The sequence below is a fragment of the Dendrobates tinctorius genome, unplaced genomic scaffold (assembly GCF_039654945.1).
Source record: "Dendrobates tinctorius isolate UK_male_01 unplaced genomic scaffold, ASM3965494v1 ptg000036l, whole genome shotgun sequence".
Taxonomy (NCBI): domain Eukaryota; kingdom Metazoa; phylum Chordata; class Amphibia; order Anura; family Dendrobatidae; genus Dendrobates; species Dendrobates tinctorius.
This window is the reverse complement of record NW_027361704.1, coordinates 7,397,435-7,420,886: the sequence shown is the minus strand read 5'-3', so window position 1 is coordinate 7,420,886 and position 23,452 is coordinate 7,397,435. Positions and strand designations below refer to the sequence as shown.

Below are 23,452 nucleotides of genomic sequence, written 5' to 3'. Positions count from 1 at the left end.
GGAGTCATACCTTAAAAGATTCATTTTTATAGCAAAAAGCATCGCCATATTTAGACAGCTATAATTTTTCCTTATTTCGACCAACATATTCATGTGGTGGCTTGTTTTTGCGGGACAAGTTGACGTTTTTATTGGCACCATTTTTGCGCACATAACATTTTTTGATCGCTTTCTATTCCGATTTTTGCGAGGTAGAATGAACAAAAAACAATTCAGAAATATTTTTTTATGCCTTTCTGAGTGTGGTAAAGTTGATAAAGCAGCTTTATTCTTAGGGTCAGTATGACTACAGCGATACCTCATGTATATCTTTTTTATGTTTTGGCGCTTTTACACAATAAAAACTATTTTATTGAAAAAATAATTATTTTTGCATCTCTTTATTATGAGAGCTATATTGTTTTTATTTTTTTGCATTATGTTTTTTGCTGGAACAGATGATGAGTTCAACGGTAACATTATTTTTTACATTCGTCTTATTGATCACGTTTTATTGCAGGGTCACAATTGTGAGAAACTCGCACGAGTCTCGCATCTCAAAAGCCGGCACTCGGGACCGGAGTGTGCGGCTTCATAAAAATACATGCAGTTGCACACTCCGGTCTTAGCACTGATGTGAGCTCTCTCATAGAACTGACACCCGCACATGATCACAACGGCTCTCCCCGTAAGCCGCACGATCGCAGCCCCGTATCTATACAGCGGTTTGCGGGAACACCACTTCTGCAGCGTCCTACATATATGGCGCATGTCAGGAGGTAGTTAAGAGCATAAAAGTTTAAAAATTGCTAAATTTTCAACATGTTCACCAAATTTCCGATATTTTCAGAAGTAAATGCAAGTTATATTCAACTAATTTTGCTACTATCATAAAATAGAATATGTAAAAAAAAAACAATCTCAGAATCACTGGAATACATTGAAGCTTTCCAGAGTTATGACCTCATAAAGTGACACTTGTCAGAATTGAAAAAATTGGCCCCAAAACAAGCTTTTGCGCTAAAGGAGTAACTGAAAATTATGTATAGCTTATATATGGCAATAACTCATTCAATGTCAGTCAGTAGAGCAGTTCTTGTGGCTACTGAAAACACCAGGATGCATGAATCTAATATTAGACATAGTGGCCAGTATGAAAATTTGAAGATTTCTGTTTTATTCTTTTAATACAGATATTTATAGGCAAAAAAAAATTACATGTACCGTATATACTCGAGTATAAGCCGACCCGAGTATAAGCCGACCCCCCTAATTTTGCCACAAAAAACTGGGAGAACTTATTGACTCGAGTATAAGCCTAGGGTGGGAAATGCTCCATAGATTATTCCCCCATATGGTGTCCCCATAAGAAGCTCCATAGATTGTTCCCCCATATGCTGACCCCAGAAGAAGCTCCAGATTATTCCCCCATATGCTGACCCCAGAAGAAGCTCCATAGATTATTCCCCCATATGCTGCTGCTGCATGTAAAAATAAAAAAAATGACATACTCACCTCTCCGTCGCTGGGTGTCAGGTGCCGGTGTCACTGCTGGCACCTGAGATACTCACGTGTCCTGCGTCCATGGCTGCTCACCGCTATCTGCCATGTCATCAGTCAGTGACGTTCAGACTGCAGGGGGCGCGGCGTGCACTAACCACGTCACCGCGCCCTCTGCTGTCTGAAGTCACTGACCGATGACAGACAGCAGCAAGCAGCCATGGACGCAGGACAGGTGAGTATCGCTATACTTACCCGTCCTGATGCTGTGTCTTGTGCCCCCAGCTTCTCCGCGCTCTCTCTTCCTGCCTTCAGCGGTCATGTGGTACCGCTCATTAAAACTCATGAATATGCGCATATTCATGAGTTTTAATGAGCGGCACCACGTGACCGCTGAAGGCAGGAAGAGAGAGCACGGGGAGAAGCTGGGGGCTCAAGACACAGCATCAGGACAGGTAAGTATGACCTGACACCCCCGCCCTCCCTCCCTCTCTGACCCCCTTTGTATATGACTCGAATATAAGACGAGAGGGGGACTTTCAGCCCAATTTTTTGGGCTGAAAATCTCGGCTTATATTCGAGTATATACGGTAATTGAAAAACTTGATTTAAGCCCTTCAGAATGTGCAATTATGTATGTTACATGCCAGGTGTGGTTCATAGAGCTGGTTCAAGAACTGAGCCTGCATGATACCTGGAATATTCCAGCTGTGTTAGAAAGCCAGCATCTGAATGTCAAAGCAGTGATTGGTGCTAAACTCTGATCACTACTGTTAACCCATAAATTACTCTTTCTCCTTCATCTCATTGGGGGACACAGATACTGTGGGTGTATGCTTCTGCCGCTAGGAGGCTGATACTAAGTGAAAAAAAGAGGTTAGCTCCTCCTCCGCAGTATACACCCTCGCCCCTATTGCGGGCGGAAATCAGTTTTTTGCTTAGTGTCCTATGGAGGCACGCACAGTCTGGATCTCTCCAGACTATTTTTTTCTAGTTTACTATGACGATGAGACAGGGGCGACGGATCCTATTGAAAGGGTCCGATCTCCCCAAACCATCAACGGGTGAGCACGCGTTGAGTATCGTCTCCGCGTATCCTTTCCCGCACCGAGGGACATATCTGAGACTTTTCCCCAGACATCTATTTTTTTCTTTGTTTTTTATTTTATGAAGATAAGACAGGGGCAACGCATCCTATTGAAAGGATCCGATTTCCCCAAACCATCAACGGGCGACCACGTGCGAGTATCCCTCCACGTATCCTCTCCCGCGACGTGGGACATTATGCCAGACTTAGCCCTGTCCACCCCTAGGTATTGAAACCATGGGCTTGCACAGAGGCACAAGACTTGTCTGTGCGGCCCCCACTGCACCACCAACGCTAGACGGTGGTGCTGCAAGGTGGCGGACGGTCCCTCTCCTCACCCCCTGAAGGGGTTAGATGGAGCTAGGGTGCCTGCACCGTCCTATTTTTTATCAAAGACCCCCTCACATACCTGCGCTCAGGCTGAAGAAGATCATCAGTGAGGAGAGGGTCGGGGAGGGCTCCTGCGAAGATTTCGGGCTGGAGCCCACAGCCGCAGCACGCCTCGCGGTGTCCACTAGCCATGCAAGGTAGCGCCACTTTTGGTACCGCGCCCCCCCCGGTCGGGTAGGGAAAAAAATTGAGGCCGCGGCTTCGGCCGGAAGTTCTGCCCTCGAGGCCGCGTGTCACTTCCGGCAGCCCGCCCCGCACTCGGCGACGGTAAAAATCGAGGCCCCGGCTTCGGAGCACGGGCTAGGCTGCAAAGTGGGAGTACAGCCCCTAGAGCGAGGGCCCGATCACTGTCACAGTACATGGCGTCGCTTACGAGAGCAATAGAATCCCTTCAAGCCCCAGATAGGGGCAGGGACAGTGTCTCGCCGCCTTTAGAGGGAACCTCCACCTCACAGGAGCCTCCGGCCTGCAGGGGCCACCCTCACTCCAGGCAGACCCGGGGGAACCGAATCCACACGGTGTCGCCCAGTCCATCCGGTGCCTTCGGCATCCGTAAGGTCTGCTTCTTGCTCCCCGTCACCAGTGATTGATAGCGAGCAGACCTCAGATTGCGACTCAGACGAGCCCATGGACCTGGACACTCCAGGGTCACGTGAAACAGTGGACAGCCTCATAGAAGCCATCAATCAGACCCTGAGGATTGAGGATGATACCGCAGCGGCTACGGGGCGTAAAGTGGCATGTAAACGGGTGAAGCGGCTGCACAGAATTTTTTCCTCTCACCCTGAGTTTGAGGACATAGTGCAGTGGCACAGAGAAAATTGCATTTTTTTCAGGTTAAAGGGCACTCGAAACGTTATCCGTTTGCTTCGGACCTCCGTAAACAATGGATGGAATCCCCGATAGTGGATCCTCCGGTTTCACGCCTGGCCACTAAGACCCTGTTATCTGTCCCTAGTGTTTCCTCGATTAAAGATCCCACAGACTGCCTTATTGAGAGCCTAGGTCGTTCAGTATATGAGGCGTCAGGGTCTGCACTCGCTCCCTCGTTCGCAGCAACTTGGGTAGCCAAGGCTATGATATCATAGTCAGAAACATTAAACAAGGTCGCGCAGGAGCAGGATCTACCTGCAGAGATCTTGGAGGTCACATGTCAGATGACGATAGCCGGAGATTATGTATTGAATGCGTCTTTGGATGCGGCCAATTGTTCAGCACTTGCTGCCGCTGATGCAATCTCTATCTGAAGAGCCCTGGGTTGAGGACATGGCGGGCCGATTCTACTTCCAAGAAGTCCTTGACTTCCCTGCCTTATCAGTGCGGCCGCCAATTTTTGTATCAATTTATCTCCGACTCCACAGGAGGAAAGAGCGGGTTTCTCCCTCAACAGAAGGTTAAATCGTTTTTTTTCGTCACCCGATTCAGGCACATTTTTGGGCCTTTCGCAGTGCCACCGGCCATTCTAGGCCGGGCGTGACGGCATTGGTCAGGTGGTGGCCGCTAAGCAGCCTGAGCCTGGTCCAGGACCCGAATAGGAGACCGGTCCGGGGTCATGCGTTAAAGGACTCCGGGTGGACTACGGGGCCCAATTCCGCCACCTCAGGCCGCCCCAATCAGGATAGGGAGCGGCAGGTCATATAGAGCCAACCCATTGGGGAGAATGCGTGCTCAACAGGCCAGATCGAGGGGACCCAGATCCTAAGGATCATCGGCCAAATGACTCGAGGTCTTTACCAGACGACACCAGCAAAGTGGGCGGCCGCCTACTCTGTTTTCACCACGTCTGGGCCAACATCGCTCACGACGCATGGGTAAAGGAATTGGTGTCCTCCGGTTACAAAATAGAATTTGTCAGATACCCTCCAAGATGGTTTTTTCTTTCCCGGCTTTCCAGGGTGGATACCCAGGTAAGGGCTCTATTGGGAGCCATCAAGTCGCTCCTGCACAACGGAGTCATTGTTCCAGTGCCTGAACACAGAAGAGCTCAGGGGTTTCATTCCAACCTTTTTGCGGTTCTCAAAAAGGACGGGTCTGTCAGGCCTGTTTTTTGGACCTGAAGCTTCTGAACAAATTCATCAGGATCAGACATTTCCGGATGGAGTCTCCGTTCAGTCATAGCGGTCATGGAGCAGTGAGAATACTTGGCCTCAATTGACAGCCAGGACGCGTTTCTGCATATTCCCATTTTTTCCTCCTCATCAGAGGCGGCTACGCTTCGCCATCAGCATTTGCAGTTCGTAGCACTACCCTTCGGGCTAGCCACGGCTCCCAGAGTGTTCACAAAGGTTATGGCAATTGTCAGGGCCACACTACATTCTCGAGGCATAGTCATCTTGCCTTATCTGGACGACCTCTTGGTCAAGGGCCCGTCAGTACGGGCATGTGAGGAAGGTGTCAACATCACGCTAGATACTCTTGCCGCTTAGATGGTTGGTCAATGCAAAGAAATCATCCCTTGTGCCAGCTCAGAGGATCTCCTTCCTAGGAATGATCTTCGACGCTTGCTGAAGGTTGATAATTCTCCCTCAGGAAAGGGCGATAGTCTCCGGCAGGGAGTCTGGACACTACGCCAACCAGTCCCTCATACCATCCGATCCGCGATAAGGATCCTAGGGAAAATGGTGGCAGCAATCGAAGCGATAACTTTCGGCCAGTTCCATCCTTCACCCCCTGCAGCACGCCTCGTGTCAGCCTGGGACAAGAATCCTTTCACGCTCGATTGGCGGTGCAAACTGTCCCCTCAAGTCAGGCAGTCGTTCGGATGGAGGATAACCAGTTCCTCTCTGGCATAGGGGAAACCTTTCCCCCCATGTCATGGGCTGATAATGACAATCAATATCAGTCTCCTCGGTTGGGGAGCGGTGTTTCGCCACCACACAACCCAAAAACGGTGGTCACCACAGGAGGTACGCCTCCCGATCAACTTATTGGGGATACGAGCAATTCGGCTGGCTCTGCAGAAGTTTCATCACTTTCTAGCAGGCCGCCCCGTCCGGATTCCATCGGACATCGCCACGGCAGTGGTTTACATAATTTGTCAGGGGGGCACCCGCAGCAGAACAAACATGCGCGAGGTGGAGCACATTCTTCAGTGGGCCGAAGCAAACCACTCGGTGATTTCGGCTGTCCACATCCCGGGCGTGGAAAATTGGGCGGCAGATTTCCTCAGCCGGCAGGGTCTTGCATCCGGAGAGTGGTCTCTACATCCCGAAGTTCTTCAACAGATTTGTCAACTGTGGGGAGCTCCGGATGTGGACCTGATGGTTTCCAGAGTGAGTGCCAAGGTGCCCACATATGTCGCTCGGGCCAGGGACCCGCAGGCATTCGCAGTGGACGCGTTGGTTCTACCATGGAACCAGTATCGCCTCCCATATCTATTTTCCCCACTGCCACTACTCTCGAGAGTCAGCAAAGGGATCAAGACGGAAGGGGGGCCGGCGATTCTGCTGGCCCCACACTAGCCCCGTCGAGCGTGGTACGCAGATCTAAGGCAGCTGCTCGCCGATGTTCCTGGGCTCCTGCTAGGGCGCCCAGATCTACCGTCTCAAGGCCTAATTTGCCACCCAAACGCAGGGACCCTGTGTTTGACGGCAGGGCCGTTGAATCTTGGATTCTAACCCAAGCAGGGTTCGGGAGCAAGGTGGTCGCTACAACGATTAGCACCCGGAGGCCTGCTTCAGCATGAATTTACCACCACACCTGGAAGGTGTTCTTTGCTTGATGTCGAGGCCGCGGTGTTTCTCCGTTAAGATTCTCGATCTCCAACATCTTGGTTTTTCTCCAGTCGGGCTCAGAGAGCCCGGATAGCTCAGTCGGTAGAGCATTAGACTTTGGCTTTGCCCCAGGTTTCCGCAGGAGACAAATGTCGGCCTTATCCATCCTGTTCCAGTGCAGGGTTGCTACCAATTTGCAGGTGAAAACTTTTCATCCGGGGAGTGTCCCACTTGATACCTCCCTATATGGCGCCGATGGACGCCTGGGTTCCTAACATGGTCCTAAGTGTTCTGCAGGAAGCTCCATTGGACATCGCTTTGAGGTACCTTTCCTGGAAAGTTGTTCCCCTAGTGGCCATCACTTCCATCAGGCGGGTTTCAGATCTGGCGGCTCTATCCTGCCGAGCTCCGTTCCTCACTTTCCATAGGTATAAGGTGGTCCTCAGACCAGCCCCTCTTTTTCTGCCGAAAGTCGTGTCCTCTTTGTCACATCAATGAAGATGTTGCTTTGCCTTCATTTTGTCCAGCACAGGTGCACCGTGTGGAAGAAGGCTCTTCACACGTTAGACCTGGTAAGAGCCCTCCGGAGGTACGTGTCACGGATGGCACCCTTTCCTCAGATGGACACGCTGTTCGTGCTCCCTGAAGAACGCAGGAAGGGACTCGCTTCCGCAAAGACGACCATAGCCAGATGGATTCATTTGACTATTCAGGAGTCCTACTGCATTAGAGGCACGCCGATTCTGGCAGGGATCAGAGCGCACTCTACCCGGTCGGTGGGTGCCTCTTGGGCGCTTCGGCACCAGGCTTCAACAGAACAGGTTTGCAAGGCAGCAACCTGGTCCAGCCTGCACACATTTGCCAAACATAATATCCATACTCAGGCCTCGGCGGATGCAAGCCTGGGTAGAAGGAGTCTCCAAGCAACGGTGGTGCACCTTTAAACAGGAGGTGCATGTAGTTGGATCGGTGAGTCAATCTCCCACCCAGGGACTGCTTTAGGACGTCCCACAGTATCTGTGTCCCCCAATGAGACGAAGGAGAAACATGGATTTTTGTGAGTACTCACCGTAAAATCCTTTTCTCCGAGACGCTCATTGGGGGACACAGCACCCACCCTGATAGCCAGTTGGCTCTTGTTTAAATGAATATGTGTTTACTTATTTGATATAAGGGTGGTGTTTTCCTTTGCACATGTTGTACCTGTATTAAGGCTGAGTTTTTGTCCTCCTACTGCTTTGGCACAAACTGATTTCCGCTCGCAATAGGGGCGAGGGTGTATACTGCGGAGAAGGAGCTAACCTCTTTTTTTCACTTAGTGTCAGCCTCCTAGCTGCAGAAGCATACACCCACAGTATCTGTGTCCCCCAATGAGCGTCTCAGAGAAAAGGATTTTACAGTGAGTACTCACAAAAATGCATGTGTCAACCTCTGACAGAGGAAATGACAGCACATAAAACTGGGGGCACAATAAAACATCATATGTACCCCAAAGTGGTGCCACTAAAAATGTCAACTTGTGACAAAGAAACAAGCTCTAATACATCTCTATTGATGGAAAACTAACAAAGTTATTCTTAGGACAGTGGGACTCAAAGCAAAATTATTTTTTTGTAGGGAGAGGAAAAAATATATGTCAGAAATGAAAATTGAAAATAGGCAAAGAAAAAACGTTGGCACTCACCCCATGGCTAAAAAGCGTGATGACCGTTTTAAGTTGCCAAGCACTTCATCCAAAAATGAAAATTGGATGTGGTGGCAGTGGTTTAACAATAAGTCATTTTCCAAAGACACTGACATTACCTTTAAAACTTGATTACAGTTTAATTTATATTTGTTTGTGGAGTTAATGGAAACTTAGCACATGTTTAATGCTGCTTGTGAAATGTTCAGCAGGTACGCGGGATGCAGTGACGAGAAGAAGACAGTTCAAGAGTTAAACGGTGTTTAATACAGGGAATACTCCACATGGAGAGAATAGGGGAGGTGTGGGAGGTAAAGGTTCAGGAAGAAAATAAGTGTTCAAATAATGGGTAAACTTATCAGTTTGATGTTCCCAGAAGATGGAGGCTTGGAGATCCCGCTGTGGCGTCGGAGGGGACGCGTGAAGTCTTTGGCCTGGTCCTGCAGGAATGTGAGCCACTGTCTCCTGACAGCCGCAACGTATCCTGGCTCTCCTAGGCACATTCTTGTGGTACCGGGGCGAGGTGTCCATGGAGGAGGCGTCTGTGGTGCCGGTGCAGAAGGATGGATATCAGCGATGAGGACCGGAAATGTCCTGCCGGTCTCTGCGTGTTTACCCCTGTCAGGCCTACAGCATGTACCGTCATCAGGCAGCGGTACAGTATGAAATGTCTCCTCAGTGTCAGAGGTGAGAGAGACCACAGTCACGCGCTGCTCACAGCCTGGCTGCGCATGTGTCGTCCGTCGGCAAAATGGCTTGGTCTCCTGGCGTCGCGCTGTGGAGAGTGAGTCAACCTTCTCCTGCTGCGCTCGCTGTCTTCCTGCCAACCAGAGCGTTTTGGCATGCTCCATCCCTTTTATAATGGACCCGCCCCCTGTAGTCGAGTGCAAAGGTCTGTCCCTGTTATGAATGAGTCACCGTAGGAGGCAAAAACAGAAATACTAGCTAAGTCCAGGAAACCAGAGAAGTTGGCAGCTATCGGATTGCAGACCCCTGAACCTATCAACAACAACTAGCAGTAGCCGTGTGGGGTTCCTACGGTGCCCTAGACCCCTCGATCACAGCCGGAGAACTAAATAGCCTAAAGACAGAAAGGGAAATCTAAACTGCCCCAGAGCAGACCCCAAAGCAAAAGGCAGCCCCGAACATATAATGACGGTGAAGCAAGATTAAAAAACACTCACACAGATAGAAAGATAGGCTGAGCAAATGATGGGGCCCAAGCTAACTAAAAAGGACATGATAGAAAAGCTGCTGTCTGCAATCCGCCAAAACCCTATCAAAACAAGAGCCAACAGACTGATAGGGAAAAAAGCCCTGAAGACGCTAGGCTTCAAAAAGACTATATCAGTACTCAGGTAATTTCTGAAGACAGAGCAAAAGGGAATTCAGCTCACCCCAGCAGGGAATGGCAGAAATCCAGAAAAACAAGGCAAAACAAAACCAAAACACAAATGCAAAAAGCAGAGCAGAAAACTTAGCTTTTGAGGAGCAGGAATCAAACTTCTCTCCTAGAATCCCTCTGAGAAATCACCAGCAAGGCAGAAGGGCATCGGCTGCCTTATATCCAGTCAGCAATTCCAGTCACCCAGTCATCATCATCCTGCTCAGGTGCTTGGTAATCAGCCTCACTACCTTCCTTCACCAGAAGAGGGAGTTCATCAGACCTCAATGGTGAAGGGGAAAATGAACTCACAACAGTCCCGATCTGAAAGTCCTTCCCCCGGCAACAGTGGTGACATACCCCATTGTTCCGGCCCTGATACGAGAGAGGAACCACTAGCCTGGTCCATCTCCCTACAGTCCCCCTCTCCTTTTGCTCGCCATTCTACGGGCGATGGCTTTGGTAAAAAACAGGGATAATTTTTTTCTTTTTGGACAGTCTGCCGCCAAACAAATTGATCGTGATTGTAACGATTGGGGGGTATTCCAGCTGTGGCCCTTTCGAAAAGCCATAAGTCAGAAGGAATAGTTGAGTCCCCTGGAGTGGTCGAGCCCGGCTGCATAAGAGTGGATGATGAGGTGTCGGCTTCTACCAGAGCACTTTCTTCGAGGACTTCAGGTACTTGTTCCTCCCTTAAATCTTCGGGTAGCGGCTCAGAGTCCTCTTCATATTCTACTACAACTGGTGGGGATATTTCAGGAACATCTGGAATCCCATCCTCTTAAACAGGATCTCTTGACAGACAGGGACGAAGCATATTCCGGTGGACCACACGAGAAGCGAGACCCTCCCCTTCCTCTGGCTGAATTTCATACACAGGACCTTCAGAATCGATTTGCTGTTTTATCCAATACGGATTTGTTTCCCACCGATTCTCCAGTTTGTTGTGAGGATGTTTTTCTCGCACTAATACACGGTCACCAACTTGGAGATCTGTCCCCCGCAGTGGAGTTCTTTCTGCATGCTCTAACTGTTGAAGTTTGGTCTGCACTAGGGGATGCAAAGTCTGTCACCGATGACAATGTTCTTGGATCCAGGTGGACACCCCCCGTCTGTGGGTAGTCCTCATCTGGGTCTAGCATCAACTCGGTAATCTATTTTCCTGCACAACCAAACAGCAAAGTATATGGGGTATACCCGGTGGTCTGGCGCACCCGGTTGTTGTACACCCAGACTAATTCGGCTGCATACTCAGGACATCGGGCCTTCTGGTCCTCCTCCAGAGTTCTCAGCATTTAAATTAATGTGCGGTTGAACCGTTCATAGGCTCCATTACCCTGAGGGTGGTACGGCTTGGTGTGAGACTTCTTAATGTGAGACTTCTTAATTTGGTACATCCGGTGTAGTTCTTTCATCACTTTCCCTAGGAAGCAGGTCCCCTGGTCTGAATGGATACGCTTCGGACACCCGTAGACCTGAATGAAGTTTTTGCAGATGGCATGGGCGGCGGATTCCGCAGTTTGATCTCGAGTCGGGGTTATGACGACGAACTTTGTGAAGTGGTCCACCATTACCAGACAATATTCATACCCCTGATGAGCTGGCCCGATGGTCAGATAGTCTATCATTAATAGTTTCAGAGGGGCAGATGACACTATAGTTTGCATGGGGGCCCCCTGTTCTGGTGGTTTGGCTAGCTCACAGGTTCTGCAGAGACGACAAGTCTCTTCCACAACAGCCTTCAGTCCAACCACTGGAAGGTCTTCTCCTGACCAAAATGTGCCTCTGTGGCCACCTTTAATAGTAGTATCTTGGGAATTACCAGCTGCCAGGTGACTTCTAATTCTTTCTGTAATTGAATTTTTCTGTATAATAAGCCATTCTTCTTCTGGAGACGTTCCCACTGCCGAAGAATCCATAGGATTTCTGGAGAGAGAGCATTCCTTTCTTGTAGACTGGGAAGTCTCTTTAACATCACCCACTGTCTCTTTAGGGCTAGTACCCCGTTTTCCTGTTGTAACCGGACCCACTCATCACGTGTCCACCCCAAGATACCTTTCTGAGCCAGTACTTGCGCTTGCTCCTACGTAGCCACTACCGTCCTGGCAGAATTTTGGAATTTGGGGGTTGCCTCGCCTTCTTGTTCCTCATCTCTACTTTGACCAGGTTTTACATGTTTCACCCTGGATAAGGCATCAGCATGAGTATTCTCAGCTCCTCGTTTGTAGATGTTTTTAAAGCGAAACTTTGCCATTCTAGCGACACATCGTTGTTCCAGAGCTCCCAGCTTCACATTTTCCAGATGTGCCATTGGGTTATTGTCAGTACGCACCAATACTTCAGACCCAGACAGGTACTCAGCGAACCTCTCCATCATAGCCCACACCAACGCCAGCAGCTGTAGCTTAAAGGAATTGTAGTTTTTTGGATTTCGGTCGAAATTATGAAGGGACCGACTTGCATAAGCGATCACGTCTCTCTCCCATCCTGTATCTGCGACAACACAGCCTCAAGCCCATGTAGACTCCCGTCAGTGTGGAGAATGAACGATTGAGAAAAGTCAACATTAGCCTATACCAGGGCCGGTCAGGGTCAGTGCACTCTTCAGATCTTGAAAGGCTTTTTCCTGTTGCTCACCCGAACTCACTCCCTTCAAGAGTTCCAGCAGAGGGTTCGCTATGCGGGTGAAATTTTTCATGAAACGCCGGTAATACCCTGTAAGTCTTAAGAAGGTTCGGACATCATTCACCGCCTCTGGTGTGGGCCAGTCCTGCACCACAGCAATTTTTTCTCGGGATGGCTTCACTCTTTCGGCAGAGACAACATGGCCCAGGTGCTCAATTTGAGTGTGGAACAAATGACACTTCTGAGGCTTCACCTTTAGTCCGTGTCTCTGAAGGTGGCTTAGTACCTGTTCCAGTCTTTGTAGATGTCCTCAAAAGAAGTGACATAAATGATAATGTCGTCCAGATAGATGAGTGTGGCTTCGAAATTTAGATCGCCCAAACACCTCTCCATTAACCGTTGGAATGTTCCAGGGGCCGTGGCTAACCTGAACAGCATTCGGTTGAATTCATACAAGCCCATTGGGAGTATAAAGGCTGTCTTAGGTCGATCCTGCTCCAACATTGGCCAGGTCCAGCGTTGAAAAGAATTTGGGTTTCCCTAACGTCGACAAGGATTCCTCGATTCTGTGTAGCGGATATGCATCTTTCACAATGCAGGCATTAAGCTTCCGATAATCCACACACATACGTAGTGTGCCATCCTTTTTCTTCACTAGTGTGGCGCCCTGTGTCTGTACCGCCACAAAAGGGTTAAATATGTACTGTTTTGTATGTGTTTTGTGAGCAATGGGAGTTATGCTTTCTCTACTAGAGACCACAACACACACACAATTTACCTCACTTCCTTACTTGTCTGAAGCTTAGAGCTTTGCAGACATACCCTAACTGGGAGGGGGAGGAGACGAGAGTTGTTGTTTTCAGTGGTGAGAAGGAAAGATGGAGAACGTTCTTGGAAGCCATGCCATGCGCTTCCTTCAGGAGCAAATCTAAGAAGCATCAGGGAATCAGCCCCTAGGCCATCCATGCTTTCAGAGCAGGGTGGTAAGCTGAGAGACTCTGTGAGTTTATACAACCAACAGTGGAGTGTTTTCCCCGGGAAGACAGCAGCCAACTAGGATCAGTGAGGATTGTGCAAGAAGGAGCGTGAGCTTCACACAGGATCCAAGCTGCAAGTTGCCAGAGAAGGGAAACACAGTGAGTAGTGGCTATACTGGAAAGTTCTAGACTCCGGGAAGCCTTGTACCCAGAAGGGAATAGAATAGCAGGAAGCTTACACTGAGTCACAGCAGATTGAAGGATAACTCCCATTCTGCAGAGCAGACTTTAACCTGGTGAGAGTTGTAATATCTCCTCTGAACTGCACCTGACCTACAGAAAATTATAAAGTGACTTTCCTTTTCTCCTGTCTTATTACTCCGTGCCTTCTACTTCCATCACAATCCCTGGGGGTCAGCCCTGGTTGGAGAGGGTTTAACATCTGCACTGCCATCACCATCTACTCCCTCAGGGATCCTCTGCAGTGCCAGCTATACTACAGGTTAACACTCCAACTGGCGTCACAAATCACTACATAAACTTTATCCCTAATCAATACTTCCCTTTTACATGACCCCCTGGGGCCACGGACCGGGTCACTGCCACTGTGACACATCCCTTTAAGACGACCGGCCAGGTACAGAGTATCCCACGGCCTCTGGGGTGCATCACTAGCACTATAGGGGCAGTCCACGGACACTGACTCTCCCTTATGATGCCCTTCTGCAGCATCTGGCTAAGCATACTTTTCACCTCTTGGTACAGTTGTGGTGGAATTTGTCGGTATCGCGCTCTTATGGGCACGGCGTTTCCTGTGGGTATCTCATGTGTGATGGCAGTGGTGCTGCCAAAGTCATCCTCATGATGAGTGAATACGTCCTGATATCGTCCTAGTAGAGCCTCCACCTGCTGGACTTGCGGTGAAGTAAGATCTGATAGCTCAGCCTTCATTTGTTCTAAAATCTGCCGTCCTTCCTGTATATGCTGGGGCTTTGGTGCCAGAGAAGATTCCACCTCCACAGTCCATGGATCCCCCTGCTTTACTGTCAGTTGAACGGTCTGAGGTGGTATTATTTCTTCGGGCATACCCCTAATCCGTGCTACTTCACTTCTAGAGGAAAATCGTGATGTCTTGCTCTCCTAAGTTGACACAGTGCACTGGGACCATTCCATCACGAACTATAGCTAGCGAATGGGCCTCCAGGAGCCCGGGAGGTAGTTGCTCTGGAATAGAAGGTTCCATTTGGATCTCTACCCCTTCAAGTGGTTTAGAAGCCTGGACGGGCAGGGCAAGCACAGTCTGCCCTGACGGCAGAACTAGTTTAGTGGAGGCTGGAACGATCACTTTTCCCAACGTCCCCCCATCACTGGAGGATTCTTGAGCCTGAGCTACATGGATCAACTATTGGAACACTCTCCTCTGGAGGTGTGCAGACTCCACTGCTTCAGAATTGCATCAGAGGGCTTACTGATTAGGAGGCTCCTGAACTCCTTTAGGACATTCATCCCCAGAGTGACGGCATGCCCACTACTTAGTTCTCCATGGGTCAGCACCACACCTTTGCACCCCAGGTCCTTGCCAGAAAGGATTATATGCATCCACACCACTCCTGCGACTGGAATGGGCAAGTGATTGGCAGCTGTCAACTTTATCATCGGGCCCCTCTCAGGCCACACTGCTTCAGGAAAATGTCACCAGAAGTAGGTTTCAGGCATTGTAGTCAGCTGCGAGCCAGTATCTACCATGCAACGAACCAGCTTCTCCTTGCCTGTTCAGCTAGACTAACAGGTCTCTCACTCTATGTGTATAGAAAGAAAAAAACTATGTGGTTCATCAGCGCTGAGGGAGATCCAAAGGGAAAATCCAGGAACATGATAAACTTGCCGTTTTATTATGAAGTGTTTCGGGATACAACAACCCGGTTTATAAAGCTGCAACAAGTTTATCTTGTCTCCTTGATTTACCATTTAGCTCTCCATCAGCAGTGCAGAGGAACCACTTGTACTTTTTGGGTCGCCCGCCAGGGCCATGGGGTACTCGGTGCCGGGCCTGTGGGTTTCAATGGGAGTTGTCACAGCAGCGGTGACCCGGTCCGTGTCCCTGGGCACCCATGTAAAAGGGAATGGTGTTAAGCGTGGCTGATTAAATTTAATAAGTGGATGATTCGTGACACCACCTGTGGTGTTCGGCAATGAAGGTGTTAAGCCGACGCTGCAGACAGATCCTCTGGGACAGATGGTGTTGTGCAGCAATGATGTTGTGGCCCTCCACAGGTAGGGCTGTAGTCCCAGAGCAGTGTAGATGAAGAGCTAGTGAGGAGAGCGTAATGGTGCAGTGTTAAGCACAGAGATGTAGCAGTGTTGAGTGGGTTGGCGCAGGAATAAGCGGAGGACACCAGGGCATGTAGTTCCAAAGCTTTACTCACAGTCTGTTGTGCATACAGGTGCCCGCCTCGGTGCTGTGTCCTCCAGGTCACGGGCTCAGCCAACCTCCAGGCAAGATGAAGTACTCCGTTCCAACACTCCGCCAACATATGCCTTCTCTGAACGTCTCCTTTCTAGCTCTTGTAATGAAGTACTTGTGGTTCTGTGTTAAACCCAAGTTCCTCCTTTAAGATGTTCCTTTGAACTCTACTTGTACGGCAGACAGCTGTAGCCTGCTTCGGGGACTCCTTGCTACTAAGTCCCGGCTCACTCATGTTGCTGTTGTGTGGGAATAAAGTGGTGACAACTTCTATTCCTCCGGTGTCTGCTGCAGGACCATTAGTATCCATACAACCTCGGGGACCGAACGCCAGCCATGCGCTTAGAACTTGAGGAAGGGCCCTGCTCTGACCCTAGTCCTTAGTTCTCTTCTTCTCCTCACGTTCCGTACAAATCTTTCTTCCTTATGGAGAATCAGGGTTTCTATATCTCTTTCATGTGCCAGCAGACTCAGGTCACTGAAGTCTGCTGCAGCACTTCCTTCCATCCATCCCACTCAGGGGATCACCTCTCACAGACTGACCTAGTCCTAATAATCTCCGCTCTCTTGTGCAGACTAAGCTCCACCCATCTCCCAGCACTCTTCGTGTTCCAAGCAGGGAGCCACCAAAGGTGCTTTGCTACACTACTATGTTGTGTGGGATGCAGGTGTTGGAGTGTGGTCAGGTGTCTACACCTTACCTGAATGGTGGGGTACCACACCTCAGGAGGAGGTGCAGTACCTCTGTGGCGACTGAACCCTCAGGGGCGCCACACTTTTTCCTTCTGTCAGTCTATAGCTTCACAACCCGTGGATCTGCAGAAGCTGATTTCTTCAAGCCTTTGTTATGTTGGGTAATACACAAATGAATCAGGACACCAATTGCTTGATATTTTTGCCTGCTATCATCAGACAAGACCTTATTGTACTTTTTTGTTTCCCAGCTTCTGTGTGTATAGGTAGAAGGCTGTCAATTTAGCAGAGCAAGCAGGAAGAAGGCAGTGGGAACATGACTTCGCTGCTTGTCACCTTGTCCTCTGGGCCCATTGTTTTTCTCTGAAAGCATCAGACTGATTCAGAGAAAAACATGTTTGTCATAAGTTAGCCAATTTCTAATTCATGCTCCTTCTTATTCAAGCAGCATGAAATATTGTGACAGGTTCACTTTAAAAATATGTCTTACTTTAACCCCTTCCCGATCTTGGACATACCTAGTATGTCATAGTTGGGAAGTGCTTCCCAATTTATGATGTAGTGGGTACGTCATGACAATTTTGCACACACAGAAGCTGTGCATGTGCTACCTCCACTAGGTGTTCAGCTGATATCATAGCTGACAACCAGCTTTCACTGCCAGGAGCAGTGCCCGCACTGATCTCGTCAGTTTAACCCCCTAAATGCTGAGATCGATATCTATCACAGCATTTAGAAGGCAGGCAGAGGGAGAGGGCTCCTTCTGCCCCCTGTTTGTTGCCATGGTGACTCGATGTTGTCATAACGATATCTGGGTCACCACGCTCTAGCAAGTTAGTTAGGCCATGTGCAGTGCATAATCTAACTAACTTGTGTCAGCGTCAGTTATAAACCATTGCAATGCTTGTGCATTGCTGTGCTTTTTTACAGGGAACAGAGCTGTAAAAGTGAAAGTCCCATAGTGGGACTAAGAAAAAAGTAAAAAAAAAAAAAAAAAAAAGAAATTTGTAAAAATATTTAAAAAAATAAATCACGAAATATAAAAAATATTGTATCCATTAATATGCTGTATATTGTATCCATAAATTTGTATTTTTATGTAAAAAAACTCCAATATGCAAAAATAGTACATATGTTTGGTATCACTGTATCCGAAACAACCTGTCCCATAAAACTGTCCCCCTTGTTAACCCCTTCAGTAAACACCATAAAAAAACAGAAAAAACAGTAGAAAAAACTATGCTTTTTCATTATACCGCCGTCCAAAAAGTGGAATATAATGCAATCAAAAAGACATATGTAAATAAAAATGACAACTTCTCATGCAAAAAACAAGCCTGCATACAGCTTTATCAGTGGAAAAATAAAGTATATTTTATTGTGTAAAAGTGCCCCCCCCAAAAAAAAAAGTGGTATCCCTGTAATCATACTGACCCCCGAAGAATAAAGCGGCTTCCTCAATTTTAACACATGCGGAGCAGCATCACAAAGGAAAAATACATTCCTGGGTTGCTGTTTTTTACTGATTTTGTCTCCAAAAAATTGGAATAGAAAGCCATAAAAAGGTCATGTTCCCGAAAATGCCATTAATAAGAATGTCAACTCATCTAGCAAGAAACAAGCCCTCACATGACTGTCAGCCAAAATATAGAAATATTATAGCTCTCAAAATATGGTGATGCAAAACCTCGTGTTTGCAATAAAAAGTTTCTTAGTGTGTGACAGCAGCCAAATATAAAAAAACTATATAAATCTGATATCGCTGATGCCTTCAGCAGAAATTGTGGGGCAAATTTTTGTCCCATTTTTACCCATTTCTCTGTGAAATTGTTAAATATGGGACTAAAACAAAATTTTGGGAGTAAAAATGTAATTATTTTTCTTCACTGCTCAATGATATAAAATATTGTGACACATCTGTTGTCTCAATATGATCACTGCACTCCGAGATGAATTAATTGAGAGATGACATTTGTTAAATGGGGTCACTTATGAGGGGATCTGCTATTCTGGCGACTCCAATATGGCGCTTCTTCCCGTCTGAGCTTTGCATTGTGCCTCAAAAGTAGTTTTGCTTTATGATGTATTGGTGTACTCAGGAGAAATTGCACAACAAATGTTGTGGTCCATTTTCTCCTGCTATCCTTGTGAAAATGAAATAAATTGGGCTAAAACAACATGTTTGTGGGAAAAATATATTTTTTTTTCACAGATGAATGTTGTAAAATTCTATGTAGCATCTGTGGGTTCAAGGTGCTCATCACACATCTAGATAAATTCCTTGAGGGGTCTAGTTTCCAAAATTAGGTCACTTTGGGGGTTTCCACTCTTTAGGCATATCAGAGGCTTACCAAACATGACATGACACCCGCAGACTATTTCATCAAAGTCTGTGTTCCAAAACGTCACATATGGGGTATTTCCATACTCAGGAGATATTGCACAATATATTTTGGGGTCCATTTTTTTCTGATACCTTTATGAAAATAAAAAAATGGGGCTAAAAGAACTTTTTTGTGGGAAAAATGTGATTTTTTTTTTCACGGTTCTATGTTATAAACTTCTGTGAAGCATCTGGAGGATCAAGGTGCTCACCACACATCTAGATACATTACTTCAGGGGACTAGTTTCCAAAATGGGGCCACATGTGGGGGATTCCACTGTTTAGGCACAACAGGGAATCTCCAAACACGATATGTCGTCCACTAATGATTTCAGCCATTTTTTAGTTCAAAAAGACAAACAGCGCTCCATCCCTTCCGAGTCCTGCTGTGCTTCCAAACAGTAGGTTTCTTGTACATGTGGGGTATAAGTGTACTCAGAAGAAATCACTTAATTATTTTTGGGGTTCATTTTCTTCTGTTACCCTTGTGAAAATAAAAAATTGGGGCTAAAAGAATATTTTTGGGGAAAAAATATGCATTTTTTTATTTTCATATCTCAACCTTATACATTCCTATGAAGCACCTGGGGGTTCAAAGTGCTCATCACACATCTAGATAAGTTCCTTGAGGGGTTATGTTTAAAAATTGTGGCCACTTGTACAGGGCTTCCACTGTGTAAACACATCAGTGGCTCTGCAAATGCGACATGGCATCCGCTAATGATTCTGGCAAATTTTGCATTCAAAAAGTTAAATGGCGCTCTTTCCCTTCTGAGCCCTGCTGTGCACCCAACAGTAGTTTCCCTACACATGCTGTGTATTGTTGTACTCAGGAGAAATTACACAAAAACTTTTTGGGGTTAATTTTCTCCTGTTACACTTGTGAAAATATAAAATTTTAACCCCTCTAACTTCTTAAGAAAAAAAATTATGCTTCAAAAATTGTGCTGATCTAAAGCAGACATATGTGAAATTTTGGGTGACATAACTCTCTGGATTATGTGGTTGTCCACTGCTAGGACAACCTTTTCTCGATATAAGTGTTTGGACTTGATAAAATAAAAAAGCTTATACTTGCCTCCTGTGCCTCCCCTGTTCCCGCTGTTTTGGCACTCACTCTCCCCAGGGCTCCCATGATTTTGTTGTTACGCGTAAGTCTGGCGCCCAGTCAGTGCTGGCATTGCTGTCCCCGCACTTGTTGAATAGAATATGAAGAGGAAGTCAGGGCTGCAGCTGATCGTTGACTTTCTATTCATATTCAATTCAACAGAAGAACGGTGACAATGACACCAGCACTGATTGGGTGCCAGGCTTACATATCACAACAGCACAGGAGCGAGAGCGACTGTCGACACTGCAGGAATGGCACAGTTACAGGAGGTGAGTGCAAGCTGTTTCATTTTATCGGTGCCAAACATTTAGATCAAGAAAGGGTTGTTCTAGTTGTGGACAACCCTTAAAGGGAATGTGTCAGGTAAAAAAGCCATTAATATGGGGTTTGCCTGCAGGTTAGTAGCATTTTGACACTGTGCGGAGCTCTCTCTTAGGCCGGGTTCACACTAACCAACGCAAAATACGGTCAGTATTTTACAAGCATAAAACGGATGAATGGCCCCTAAACAGTGCTCCGTATGTCATCCGTAATCAAGGTGTGGTCGCGTATTTTGCGCATGTAAGCATCCGTATGTAATCCGTATGGCATCCGTATGCTGAGATTTTTTCCGCCGCCTTGCAAAATGGACATATAATGGATCCCTATGACAGGGTTTCTAACAGAAATGAAAGAATAGATATAGACACATAGAATGCATATATATATATTTATATGTATTCTATGTGTCTATATCTATTCTTTTGTTTCTTTATTAAAACTGTCAGTGTGAGTTTACTGTATAGCGCACTGAATTGCCGGCTTTGCTAAAAGACACCGGGTGCGTATTTCTCGCAAGTCACATGTGTGGTCCGTGTGTAATCCGTATTTTTTGCACACCCATAGACTTGCATTGGCGTATTACGGCCGTAGTACGCTGACAATCGAGACCCCATAGAGAATCATTGGTCCGTGTCTAATGCGTGCTTTTAGCACCTCTCACTCGGCCGTATTCCTCGCCAGTGTGACCCTGGCCTTAGAGCCAGCTACAGGAAGGAAATGAACTTTACTACCCATGGCAGACTCACTCTTTCAGTTATAGAAAGAAGTGGGCCAAATTAACTAGTGAGTGTAAACAATCCTTTAGGGATGATAATTCATATTACTAAATTACCCAGAGGGTAAAATACATAATAATGTAATAAAACATGGCTTTTTTGTATTTATTTAAGGTGGTCAGAACTGATAAAAATTACTATAGTAATTGTTTGTCATTTCTGTATTACATAGGATTCCTAAGTCAGAGAATCCTGCCCATTTGGCTAATAAATTAATTTTATATTACATCCCTTAAAAAGGGTTTATTTACTACCCTCAGGGTAGTTTAATAGAATTGAGCTGACACGGTTTTAGTCACCGCTCTGGCATAAAGAGTAGCAGCTGTAACTGCTCCCATTGTAGCCCGCGGAGCTAAAGTTTGTTTCTTCCCACTAGTGCGGCAGCCGCATAGTGTTGGAACGCTATTAACCTGCAGATTAACCCCATATCTGCAGGTATCTGTAGGTTAATAGTGTTATTTTACATGACAGGTACCTTTAAATTATCATAGCTTAAATACCGTACACAATATTTGTCCCTCATATATTTCACATTTCTTTGTAGCTGTTCCGGAAAATTTCATACAAGGCTATGAACAGAGATGAACTTATAGCAGGAATTGATGATTTTTTAGATGAAGTTGCTGTCTTACCTCCTGGCAGATGGGATCCTACTGTGCGTATACAACCTCCTAAATTTCTGCCTTCAGTTCACAGAAGGTAAAAATGTTTACGCTAGTTATATTTTCAAACAATTGTATTTTCTGGATACTCCCTATATCAGGGGTCTTGAACTCGGATGGGTATATGAGCCACATATAGACAAAAAATGAATTTGGGGCCAAATTCTTTGCAGGAGAAAGTGACATTTTTAGTGATAACATTTTTTTCTATACATCTTTTGAACATTTTTGCCATGTTTTTTAATTTTTTTTTTTTAGAGATTGGGTCATTAAGGATGTGGTGTTAACAAATCGGCACTCATTTTGTAGTTATGACCCCATACTGTAGTTAGGTCCCCATATTGTGGCTATGTCGCCATCCAGGTCCTCATATTGTATTTATGTCCACATATCCAGGTCCCCATATTGTAGTTATGTCCCCATCAAGGTCCTCATTTTGTAGTTATGTTCCCATATTGTAGTTATATCCCCATCCAGGTCCCCATATTGCAGATGTGTCCTCATATTGTAGTTATGGCCCCATCCAGGTCCTCATATTGTTATAGCCTCCTCAGCCCCATCCTGGCATGCAGGGATCACCAAGGTGTCTACAGTGCTTGAGGGGTGCATGAAGCAGCCTTAAGGCCTGCATACAGCCGGCGGGCCACATGTTTGAGACCCCTGCTCTATATTGCGATATTGTTCATACTGTATATCTAGTTTCATCAGAGTAGAGCAATTTTATTGGTTACATCTATTATCACATTATTCATATTTTTCTCTTTATGGTCAAAGTTTAATATTAGACCAAGCAAAACAAAACACAGGAAAACAATACTGTCTTCATTTAACACATTGTAGACCAGTGGTGCAAATATGCAATGCTGTGATTGAGCTCTTTTTTGATTCCCTGTTAGGGCATACCTGTGCATCTACAAACAGTAAGTTGTAACTAGTACAAGTGTCCATGCGAGAGAAAATAATCTGATTAAAATGTTACTAGTTAAAATAATGTGGTGTTTGAAAGTTTGTGAACCCATCCGAATTTTCCATATTTCTGCATGAATTCGACCTAAAATTGCATCAGATTTTTGCACAAGTCCTAGAAATAGATAACGGATTAATAAACACAGACATACCAACAAAAATGGTATTTTAAATCATAAACTGTCTAAACATTTTTGTTCTACATACAATAAAGATCTCTTGTTTAACTCCTTACAGACCACCGATAAGCATTAAAAAGGCATCTGCTAAGGGGACTTAATCCCTCTTCGCAATTTTAAAACAATCATTAGGAATAAGGATAGTGTCATCTAGAGTCAGAAAATCTGTGTGGTTTCAGCTACTGGGGCCGTATTTTCCAGTCCCAGATCACGAGATCGCCATTATTCAGTGATTAAGTAAAAAAAAAAGTGTGCCAGCTATTAAAATCATTTCTCTCTTTTCTGACATGGTATACATGTCAGAGAAGAGAGAAATGATGTCCCCAAGCCCTCCCTCGGTACTTCCGCTATCCCCCGATCCCTACTGCTCCACCTCTACCTGAAAAATCGATGGTGTATGTGAAGTGCACCAGCTGAAATCTGATGGCTGGCACCCAGAGACAACAAGAATTTTTTCTAGTGATTTCTTTCGATCACTGTAATAGACGCTATCACAGTGATCAAAAGCAAATAATTAGTATGTTACCTCCCCGTGTCATACCTTTAGTCAGATTTTT

The 23,452-nt window shown here is 46.4% G+C and overlaps 1 protein-coding gene across 3 annotated transcripts in view; it reads left to right on the top strand.

The window, feature by feature from the left end:
- SLC4A9 (solute carrier family 4 member 9) overlaps positions 1-23,452 on the top strand; it is a 983,109-nt gene that overhangs the window by 276,455 nt on the left and 683,202 nt on the right. For all 3 annotated transcript variants that reach the window (XM_073573700.1, XM_073573698.1, XM_073573697.1), the window contains exon 7: positions 21,633-21,787. In XM_073573700.1, the coding sequence (XP_073429801.1) occupies positions 21,633-21,787 (155 nt within the window). The remainder of the gene's footprint in view (positions 1-21,632; positions 21,788-23,452) is intronic.